A 12,169-nucleotide genomic window follows, 5' to 3' on the forward strand; every position below is an offset into this window, starting at 1 on the left:
TTTCCACATTGTAGGGAATCTAATCTAATCTTTCTCTTCTAATTTCAAATTCCCAGCATCCATGATGGTTTGCTTTTGATTCATTGTTAGACTGTCAGACATATGTACAACTTGCTATGAAGCAAGATCATTTTCTGAAGAGTGTATGTCTTTCAAATAGATTATCTAAGTTAACTTTTACAAACGAGTACTTGTGCATTTCCATGTTCTTTAATTATACGACAAAGATTCAGTAAGTCCTTTCAGTACTTGACGATGAATAACAAGGATATGTTTTACTGAGAAGCCTACTTTGCTTCTTTACAGCGAGAAGATTTTTCAATGGTTTTGAAAAGATACGAAACCACTGAGGTAAACGAGATTGATCCAAGTTATCAAAAACAATAAGCTATGTGGGTGAAGAGAAGAGTGGGAGGATAAACTGCATAGCAAATTATTTAGTATACTGATGTGTAATTTGTGAACGCCTTGATGTGCCTTAAAAATACATAGAATATGTACTTTTATGACTTTATATTTAAACTCCTGGTACTAAAATGATGTTATTTTGCAGTTTCAGAAATGTTCACAAGATTCTTTATATTATCTGTAATTTATTCACTGTATTGATTCTAAAAGAAACAGTTTGTTTCTTTAATAGACAACATGGAATATTCCTTTAGGTTCATTAACTGTATGAACAAATGTTGGAAACTGTGATTACTTTTTGATATCCCAATACCTACATTTCAGTAGGAGTGACCACATGCAGCTGTACAGCAGAATTAGCCTTTCTGTGACTGGCTTTTATTTCAGGAAAAGTTTTAGGAAAATGAACTTGGATAGGACAACCACAATAAATTCCTAAACATCAAAATGGGTAGAAAGAAGATATGAGCTTAAAGATTTGACTGCACAACTTTGGACACAGGGACTGCAACTTGAGCTTTGGCACTGATGGGTACTACATTTTGGGTGATGTTCAATACTTTAATGCGAATCAAGGTTTTTTCATCATTGTTCATTTATTTCATGATAGCAACACCTTTCCCAGTGAGAGTATAAATCTGGCAATTGGCATCCATTTTCAAAGTCATGTTAGACCTTTTGTACTTTTTATGTAAGTTTCAAAAACAACTAACCAGTCTATGTTGTCAATGCTAAGAATTTATTTGGGGACCATTTTGAAGAGAATTTTGTTGTTTTCACTTTCCACTGCATTGCTTCAGCGGCAATACCATCAGCAGAATGGAGTTAACTGTAAAGGGCCCTCTCGAACTCCTAGGACACAAACAAATATTTGATTCTTAGACGTTTACCTGTCTCGAGATAACCATTTAGTTTTATAATTGAAATTGAAAAATGTTATTGTTAAAGTTATTCTAATAATGTATTCAGTGAAGTTTCTTAAAAATAAATGTTACGAACAAAAACATTCTTATTTTATTACAGCAAGAACAGTTATTCGTTGGCTTCCTCAACTATTACTATACTAGAGTGTATCTTTAAATGAACAAAAAGGGGCTTTATGAAGACTGGAAGAACCCCAATGTGATCACAGATTAATTATGTTGGATAAAAGGCTGAGTACCTGAAGATTCAGTAAAGTCAAGTAGCTTATCCCCTGAGAAACACCTGAATCATGGAGGAGAATGAGTTCCAAGTCCAGCAGTTGCAACCAAACATCATATCTGTCCGACTATTTAAGCGTAAGGTGGGTGGTCTGGGATTCTTAGTGAAGCAACGGTTGTGTAATCCCCCTGTGATCATCTCTGACATTATCCATGGTGGGACAGCAGAAGAGAGTGGTTTGGTGCAGGTTGGCGATATCATTGTTGCTGCTAATGGCAAGCCTCTGGTCGATGTAACTTATGAATATGCTCTGGAGATGCTGAAGAACATACCTCCAGAGACTTTTGTTGTGTTGATTTTGAGAGGTCCAGAAGGGTTCTCCACTCACCTGGAGACCACCTTCACTGGTGATGGGACACAAAGAGCAATGCGTGTTACAAAGCCTTTAGTTCCTGTCACTAAAACAAGTGATTCTCCCATTCAAGGCCCCTATGGCAAAGACAACCTCAAAGCTGAAGATAAAAAGTTGAGGAACATCTGTAATCCAGAATTAGAGACATGGGACAGTGAAATCCCACAAGAATCCAATTCCGTAATTCAGGTCAAGGGAATGATGTCTTTGATTAATGAAAACTCTTTAGAGGGATCAGAGGACTGTTTTACCAACACAGACAACTTGATGAATGATGGAACAACTGAAAATGATGAACTCCTTAAAGAAATTGAACCTGTACTAAATCTATTAAAGAACAAAAAAAAACAAGGGAAGTGTGATGCTGAAGTCCAAGTGGACAGGTAGGCAAGCCTTACAACTTGATCCAATTATTTTATCACATTCTTTGTTAATTTGTGATTGGGTGTGAAAATGGGCAGGGATGGTAAAAAAAAATTTCCATATGCTAATGGAGGAGAAAGAGAAAAGCCATGATGTCACACTATCTTTATAAAACAAAACATATTCAAGATTTTCCGCAATTAGTGAACTGAATGAAATTTCTCTAAGTGAGTCCCAACAAGTTCTTTTTAAAAAATCTACAGAATACAGGAACCGGAGAAGGCATTTCAGCACCTCAATTAAACCTTGAAACCTTAACTGTTCAATGAAATCAATGTAAATCTGTATTCTAACCCAATTCACGCAGTTTAAGCACTTGCTACAAAATAAGCATCAACCTCTGGTTTGAAATTATAAATTGGAATACCTTTTATCATTTTTTTTGTGGAAGAGAGTCGCTCCATGTTTTCTTAACTCCTTTCCTGAAAGACCTGGCCTTGATTTTAACTTTCATGTGGAAGTTGCAGTGGAAATGGTTTTAATCTCCAAATCTTCCTGATGTGCATAAATGGTATCCAGAGGATAGGGAAAATTGCAAATGACACACTGTTGTTCAAGAAATGGAATTGCTTAATAATCTGAAGATGAAGGTTTGCAGGGTTATAGAGCATGGGGAAAGGGGAGTGATACTTATCAAACTGCAGTTGCTGACACAATAAACCATCGGCTTCCCTCTATGCTGTAATCATTTTATCATTATGCAATTTCATGATGCTATGCCTTAGATTCCTTCACCAGGACAAAAGTTACTTTTTAACCAATGAATTATTTTCAAAATCTGCTAAGTTATAATTCATTCCTTAACTTTCTATACAGCAGAGAATAAAAGTCTAATTTATCCCTCCTTGAAATCTCACCTTAAGTACCTTGGTAACATTATAATGTATCTGAACAGCTTGTCTGCCTTCTCAAGACAATATTTCCTTTTTAAGGCATAGTGCACAGAACTTACTTGACATGTAACCCATCAAAGACTTTATAAAGCTGTCGAAAAACCTGCACCCCATTACATTCTAGCCCTCTAGGTACAAAGCTAACATTTCATATGCCTTTAAGAGTATTTTTGCACCTTACTATTACATTTTGATCTGTGTAGATAAACATACAAGACTTTTTGAGCCTCTACTGCCATAAGCATTTTGTCACTTAAAAAAGATGCGACTATGACACCAACCACTGTGTCATCATCATACTTGAGTGTGTGGCTCTTCAGAGAGTTGCTTAGGCTATTAATAAATAAAACAAATAGATAAGAATTCAACATAGCTTCTTGTGAGATCCCACTTATAAATTCCTTTCAATAAAGTGCAAACGCAGGATCCCTTCTTTACACTCTTTGTCTTCTACCATCGAACCAGCCTGGTAAGCAGGCCCTCCAATTCTATAAGCTTTCATTTTAGTGAATGGTCTATAATGTGGAATAAATGAAGAAAAAGCACTATGCTATTTTAACACTTAATATTTGTCCCAAATTCCTTTCTCACTATGTTTTCAAAGGTGTTATCAATTCCATCAAATAAGGGGTAGAAGAATATCTTCCAGAGTATTATGTTTTGTAGAATAGTAAGCTCAATATTGTTGGTGAGCTGTTATTAAAAACTGAGAAAAACAGTGGTTAACTAAAGACAGCTTATCAGTGCATTATACACAGAAGAAAATGACAACATCTCATGATACATACTGTTGATGTAAGGAGTTCCAACTGATAATAGAAAGTGAAATAGCAAAAATGTAGATAAAGTATGTTGTAGCAAAATATGTTGCTTCATGGTTGAATTGATGAATATTAAGAAATACATGACAGAATCTTGGAACATAAAAACTAAAACTAAAACATTTTAATTAACAAATTATTTGAATTTTTTAAATTGTACTGTACAGGAATATGTGTCTAATTCAGCAAATAACTAATTGTGACATGTTAATGTAGCATTTTATTTAATTGTTTTCAAATGCATTTCAGCACATTGTCCACATTTAACCAATGTCTGGTGCTTAAACAGTAGAATATTTGATTCATTGAAAGAGACTGATGGCCTTTCATCTCTGCAATGTAGATTCTTGTAGAGTGGACTGATATTAGAAAGCTTATATCTGTATGCATTTCTAATTGTGTCATCTGACTTTCTACTGTAATTGTTTGATCAAATTTCTTTGTCAACAATACCCTTCATGAATCCCTAGGAGCAGATTCATAATCAAAATGAATGTGTAAACTTACTGATCATTTTGCATAATCTGGACATCAGTTTCAACAATCTGACCAATGAATCATACAATCATAGAATCTGTACAGTATGGAAGCAGGTTTTTACCCCATTCAGTCCACACTGACCCTTCAAAAAACATCCCCGCTCACCCTATCCCTGTAACCCTGCATTTCTCATGGCTGATCCACCGAGCCTGCACATCCCTGTACACCATAGGCAATTTAGCATGGCCAATCCACCTAACTTGCACATCTTTGGACTCTGAGAGGAAACTGGAGCACCTGGAGAAAACCCACAAAACATTGGGAGAATATGCAGACTCCACACAGATAGTTGCCAAGGATGGATAATTGAATTCTGATAAATCTCTGAAAATGTTTTTGAAAGTTCTCAAAGATCAATTCTATATTTCCTTCATTGATTTGAATACTTAATGTCTAAATTAAGGGCTAAAAAATTGAAAGTCTCATGCTTTACAATAATGTGATTAAATCTATCTTGAATTGTTGGAATTGTTTGTGTCTTTTAATGCTAACATTAAAGAATTTACTTGAACACCTCAGAAGCTCTCAAAAGCTAGTGCTTAAGAATATTTCAGGACCAGTTAGTTGAATTCTGACTATATGTGAATGTGTGCAGCACACCTAACCTTCTAGAACTCATCAGGATTGTTCAATCCATTATAATGCTAAATACTTTGCTATTATGTTCCATAATGTTTCTGCCAACAAAGCTGAAGATAAAGTAAAAAGGTTTAGTTTTAAATCAGACAAGCTGTTATTGTGTGGATTGTGTCTACTAGAGAAAAAATATTAGAACATTCTGAGTGCACATTTATTGTAGTCTTTGTTTTGTGGTTTAGAAACATTAGAAAGCAAAAGAGAGAGATAAAGACTGAAATTAAAAATAGAAGGCCAATTTAAAGAGAGACATATTTTTGAATTACTTTGTTTGTGTGTTCCTGGGATATGGCCTTTAAATTCAGTGTTCAGATTTGTGCTACCATAGTTACTCACTGTTTCAGTTAGAGTTCTAAGGCAGCCTGACTGAGAAAGGAAATGTGGATAATGGAAAACAATGGGTAGTTTATCAGTGTGAGGTCACTGCAGGGTGTACAGTGGAGATGTAGGAAGTTATTCACATTGCTAGAGCTGAATATTTAAGAGAAGCAGCAAATCCTCTTGTTGGGACCCAAAGTGGCAACCAAACCCACGTCAGCAGATAGTGATGTTGGCCTTTGTCAGTGGTAGATAATTAATAGAAAGTCACTGGTATTGTCATCCAATGGGTGAACATGTCACACTCACTTAGACCTGCAAACATTACCACTCAGTAAGTCACCATGAGGAATCTGGTGCTAGACATGCCCTGGACATGTGATGTTGACCACAGAGATGTTGGCTACTGTCTGGGGCCCCATGATAGACTGCCACCTCCTCCCCACCCCCCCTCCCCCACTCTTCTGGAACCAGGGATTTATCCAGTGGGTCCCTCGTACATTGGCAACCTTTTCCAATGCTAGAAATATTCCAGTTGTGAAGGAATTGGCCACAAATGGGGCAAATAATTATCTACCTTGTTGCCAGGCATTGCCTTATTGTCTTTTATAGGGAACACAGGAGAATACTCAAGAGGTGAGAAGTGAAGTCCTTAAAATAGTTTAAAGATTTGTTCTCTGAAATAATTAATGAACTTGAGGAGTCTATGCTTGCATCATCCTGTTGGATAATGCCTGTATTTTAATGTTACAGATACCATTTCGTGTCCAAAGCACTTCTGTTGTGGGCTGCACCATGTTCCACTTTGGAGTTGATATTAATATGAGCAGTGAAATTGGGTACTTTGTTATTTTTGGGCTCAATGGTATTCCATCCTTTAATCTTGGAAAGAACTCCATGCTACTTTAAGGAACATGAAACACTGACAGCTTATTTAGTTGTTGATTTATTTCAACTGACCTTTGCTGTCTTAGTAGAAACTTTTGGAGGATTGTACTGCTACTTAAAGTTGGTCATATCTTCAGTGAGTTGTGTAGTATCTGTTGAAGGATTTTGTCCTGATTTCCATGGTTCCACTTGGAACTGCTTGCTCCCAATTTTGAATGCCCCACTTCTCTGACCCTTGGTCTGCAACATGACAGAAAAGGAACATAAGAGGAGAAAAAAGAAGAGGGTCTCAGCAAGAGACTGTATCCATTAGGGATAGGGAGCAATTCTCTTATCTCAGCCCAAGCAAGGAACAGCATGTACAGCATCTTTTTTCACATTCTGCAGCATTCTTTAGTGTTAGATAGATTTCCCATGCTTCGTTTTTGTGCATATTTTGGGCAGAATTTTACAGAGCTCTGAGCAACGTGGGCTGAGCTGAGTTTTGTGGCAAAATGGGACAAGAAGCTCAGCAAGACCCATCTCAACACTGGGAGCATCTTACCCCGCCTTTTTTGCTTTTGATCAGCAGCATGGGCAAATTTCTGGTGAGGCAGCAGCAAATTGCCGATTAAGGGGAAGTATTTCTTGTTAAATGCCTTGTTAATGACCCAACTCACATCATTAATACTCAGCTTCCTATCTTACCAAATATGGCAAACAAGAAAACTCAACATGACGTCAAAACAGTTACCTGACAGATTTAGCTGGCGGCTTGCTCCAAGTCACCTCCATGTTGTGTATTACTGAACACAATCGAATAGCACAACTCAAGGGCACCAGCCACATGCACTCCTCGTCTACAGACATTGGCGCCTGAAATTGCAAACCCCTTACAACCACTATGGCACATCTCTAATAAATTTAAAGGGCACATAGGAAGCACAGACTTGCAAGACACACCAGCAGCTATTATTGAGAGGCTGCAGCACACATGGCTGAGTATCCAGATCAGGGATTGGACCAGGCTGCCTCTCAGGGCTGCTTGCTCTTCAGCACTCAAACAGTTAGTTCCTAACAGCTTGCTTGCAGCATCCATGTCTTGCCCTGCCAATTAGTGAAGTCACATGACCAAGCAGCTTGCAATGATGGCCAGCAGTCCTCAGTGCAGGGGGTGTGTACATCTTGCTGTTTGATGACGTACTACATCGATCTCATACCTGCACCACATGCTAGCAGTTTGCATAGCAAACACACCGCATGTGCAGCAAGCAAGCAGCTCTGTCTCAAATTCTCAGGAGGATAGTCCTCACCAAAGTCTATGGAGGCACCATCAGTCAGGAGGTCCTACAGAGTAAGGCAAGGACAGCCTCCCATACTAGTGCAGGGGGTTGGCCACAGTCAGGTTTCTGGTCAGGGTGATCTTGATGATAGGGGCAGAGATTCTACTGAGTGAGTCAAGGTTAGGCCTGTGTCTCCATAACAGCCAACCCTGCGCATAAGGCTAATGTATTTGGAGTGATGTACAGCTACCAATCTGAGGCATGAGCACTTTTTGTTAGGGGCTGTTCAGTTAAGTAAATCAAAGGTTTGGGCCACTGTAGTTCTGAGGTATCATTCCAAGTGTTATTACTGATGATTCAGTGTCGGAGGTTCATTCTGACATAACCAGTTTTAATCTGGTATCCTGAATTTAACTACATTAAAGAATCATAAAATCTTACAGCATAGAAGGAAGCTGTTTAGATCACTGTGTCTGTGAACGCAGTCTGGATGAGCGACCCAAACTAATCCCATACCCAATTCTTACTCTCAGCCTGGTGATTTAGTTCTGTTCAAGCATGTCAAATTGCTTTTTGAAAGCTCATTTTCAAATCTGATTCCACTGCTCTTTCACATAGTACTCTCCACACCTTAAAAATCCCCTGTGGTGAAAACAAATCTCCTTTTGCTCACTTGCTAATGATTTTACATCTATGATGCATGGTTACCAGCTCACTTGCCAGAAGAAGCACTATTTTTCCTAATTGCTATAACTTAAACCTTCCTGCTGTAAGTGGAATAATCCTAACTTCTCCAATCTCACATTGCAGATCCCCAGTATCATCCTCATAAACCTCTTAATCCACTCCAGGGTCTTAAGTAAATGTGCTGTCCAGCATTGTACATTCACTGTATCCTAACTAGCATCTTGAAGTGGAACTCTGGATTACCATCACCTTTGCTATTTTTTTGTATATTTTTATAAGAATTCAAGTCTGTTATTTCCTTTCATTCTTTGTCATGATCTTGCTTCCTACCTCAACTGATATAACACCATTTTTATAGCCTTTTGGCTATCCATGGAAAGTACTTGATAATCTCTGTCCTCATTGAGGGGGTATAAATTAAGAAAAATGTGATGGAACCTTAGAAACAGAAAGATCCAATAAAAAAATGTCAACTTTGAAGTAAACATTCTAATTGTATTTGTGTGCTTTAATATATAGGGACATGTGTTTTTTTAAACAGCCAATGTAAATTATTTTTTCAGTTGGTTTCAAATATATCTCGTCACATGTTCAATGACTGTTGCTTCAACTAATAGAATCCCAAATCATTGAAGGAACTGTTACTGGCATCAACACACTAATAATTGCTGACTGTGTAGTGCACAATATTAAGCCGATATTTAAACATTAAAATCTTCTTCCTTGTTTAATGGTTTAAGTCTGTGGCCTTATGCATTCTTTTCTTAAAATTGTAACATTAATTGTTTTTGTAAAAACATTTATTCCTACATTTATAACAGACATCACTGCTAATGTGTAAGTGACTTGATGTCAGAAAGTACAGCCATTATCAAAATGGACTATTAGCCTTTGACCTCTGCACAAAGGTTTTAACGTAGACTGGACTGATATTCAAAATATTATACAGCTGCACATATTATCTATTGTATCATTTGATTTGTTACTATTGCATTTTTGTATCCCTTCATTAATCTTTAGGAGGACATTTATTCTAAAAAAAAATGAATATATAAACTTACTCATCACTCCATACAAAATGGCCACCAAGTTTAAGAACCTGGCAGTGGGTTTTGGCAAATTTATCAGTGCTTTTTGAAATCTCCAAAAAATAAGTCTAGCATTTTTTCAGAAATTGAAATATCTAATGTCTAAAATAAGGATTCAAAACTAAAAATAACTACATGTGCACATTTCACAAAAAAAAATTGATTGCATTTATTTTGAATTGTCTTTTATGCTTTTTGATGACTCCAATGAAGTTTTTACTTGAACACCTCAGCATTTCTCAAAAGTCTGAGTTGAGACTTAATGTTTATTGTTAGAACTGATTGGATTGTGACTATAATTTCTGAACATGTGCAGTGCATCTAATTTTCCAGAATCTTTCAATACTGTTCAATCAATGAAATTATTCTCCTCTTCAGTTTTTTGCACTTCCTCCAAAAATAAACTTGAAGACACATTTAATAGGTTTATTTTTAAAATCAGAAATGCTTTTCTGTGTAGATGAGTATTCAAAAGAAAAAAATGTGAGACTATTCTGAGTACACACTTTTTGTTGTCTTTGTTGTGGGTATTTCAATATATTAAGAAAGCAAAAAAGTGAGTAAGAAACATTGGAGTTATAAATTAAAGATCAATGCCTACTTTAGTTGGAGATAATACATGATTGTAAATCATAAACCTTAATTTGCATTCCTGAATCTTTTATGACCAGTGCATTGCCAAAATTTCCCAAGTTATCACAATTGGAGATCACAAATCATCAACCTCCTAGTTGAGAAGGGATGAACTGGATCAATGTCTTTGCTCATCCATCCCCCTCATTTGGTCAGAATGAGGTTAATATTAAAAGTATTCCTTTACTGGTGGAAAAACTTTCTTCCAGACCAAATGAACTTATGTTTTTAAAGGAGCCAATTTAACCAGCCTTTTTTGACTTAATGAAAGAGTAAGTTTATTAGTTAGGAAGCATGAGAAAAATTAATACACACACAAATTTGAAATAGGAGTTGAGTCCAATAAAGAGAAAAGTTAGAAAAGGAAGAAGGATCAGTCTTTGGATTCTATGAAGAGTTAACATGGATATTATACCATTATGTTAGGTTTTTAATCATGTTTTCTTTTGATTAAGGTTTTCATTGCTTTCTGGCTTCAAAAACTAAAGGAATGAGAGACTTTCTTTCTTTTTACCTGCAGCACAGAGATGACTATGCGTTTCGTCAGTTGTTACCCCCACAGCACACAACACACACAGTCCAGGATTGAAACTACCTTTTGCCATCTGATCTTGAATAATCCTCAAAAGGGAACACATACATATCTCTCACCCAGCCTGCTCTTTGATCCCATTATGTTCACAGTCTGAGATTATCACAGTGGATTACAATTCAGTTTGGAGCACATTTCTCAGTTTGAAGTCCATCCCTTTGAAACTTTCTTGATCCATCAGGTGTGACATCCCATGGTCTCACTGTAAATTGAGAATAATTCATTCAGGCTTTGCAGACAATCACTGAATTGTATTGCTCAGAATTTACATTCTGTCTTTTTTCACTACATTTCTTTTCTTTCAATTAAAGAAGTTCAATATGTGCATAGGTGATCCCAGGTTATGACTGTTACCATGACAATTTGAACATAATGTACCCAGGATTTAGCATTCAAAGTCAGCAATCAAATTTGTGCTCCCATGGTTATACATGCCCCCCCATTTTATTGAGGTAGATAAGCAATTAAAGACTGTCTGACTGATAAAGGAGATTTTGTTACTAGAAAACTGTGGACAGTTTAACAGCGTGAGATCCCAGCAGTGAGCACAGTTGGTGAATGAAGTTATTCACACTGGAGTATAATTGAATTTTTTATAAGAATATCAGGAGGATTCCAAGGTTTACCTCATCTCTACTTGTCATTATTTTGTGTATGTTGTCTAAGATCCATTTCTTTTCCTTTGACTAACTATTTGTGGAAAATTCTGATCTATGTCTGTCATTAACTGACTCTTCATTGCATATTCTTCATTAGCCACATTCTTAAATGAACATTCCCATCTTTTATTAGTGATTATCATCAATATTTCTGACACAACCTATGTAGCTGACAAAATAAAATTGATCACAAGACATATTGAACATGAAGATGATTTAAGAATAATTGTATAAGGAAATGGACAATTCAATGGATGGGGATGCTAGCATGTTAGCAATACAAGTATAATGCTGTATTTTAATTGGAAAATAAATTATTTTTGTCATGGTTTTTGTTATTATCCATGACCAATGACAATACACCATCAATACACTGTCAAACATTGTATAATTAACCCTTTCTTAACTTAGTTGAAAACATCAGGCAGGAGCTCAAGCATTGAAGCATAATTTATGATTTTCAAGTCTAATTAAGATCCGCACTCGTTGATAAACGGACTGCAAGTAGGCTTTTTTCCTGTTATAATGAAGCAATTTCGTGATATGGAGGGTTATGGCTCCGGCTGGGTGAGGTGGCAGTTATATGCTTCCAACATTGACCTATTTAAAATGTTGCTTTTAATGTACTTAGCAAATATGTACATTGTTGAACGGCATTAATATAACACAAAAAAATTCTGATGATGGAAATATAAGATATTGACAGTAATCACTGCCTAAGGACCATTAAATTGAAATTATGTAGTAAGTATAATTGTGCAATTAG

At 36.3% G+C, this 12,169-nt stretch overlaps 1 protein-coding gene across 4 annotated transcripts in view; it reads left to right on the forward strand.

The window, feature by feature from the left end:
• The first annotated feature begins 1,499 nt into the window (after positions 1-1,499).
• The window catches only part of nos1 (nitric oxide synthase 1 (neuronal)), a 74,902-nt gene continuing 64,232 nt past the window's right edge, over positions 1,500-12,169 (forward strand). For 3 of the 4 annotated variants that reach the window (XM_060844032.1, XM_060844028.1, XM_060844029.1), the window contains exon 1: positions 1,500-2,346. In XM_060844032.1, the coding sequence (XP_060700015.1) occupies positions 1,622-2,346 (725 nt within the window). In that variant the 5' untranslated portion in view covers positions 1,500-1,621. Of the gene's footprint in view, positions 2,347-6,068; positions 6,080-12,169 lie in introns of all 4 variants that reach the window. The other variant, XM_060844030.1, reaches the window with a different exon arrangement.

The sequence above is a fragment of the Hemiscyllium ocellatum genome, chromosome 24, assembly GCF_020745735.1.
Source record: "Hemiscyllium ocellatum isolate sHemOce1 chromosome 24, sHemOce1.pat.X.cur, whole genome shotgun sequence".
Taxonomy (NCBI): Eukaryota; Metazoa; Chordata; class Chondrichthyes; order Orectolobiformes; family Hemiscylliidae; genus Hemiscyllium; species Hemiscyllium ocellatum.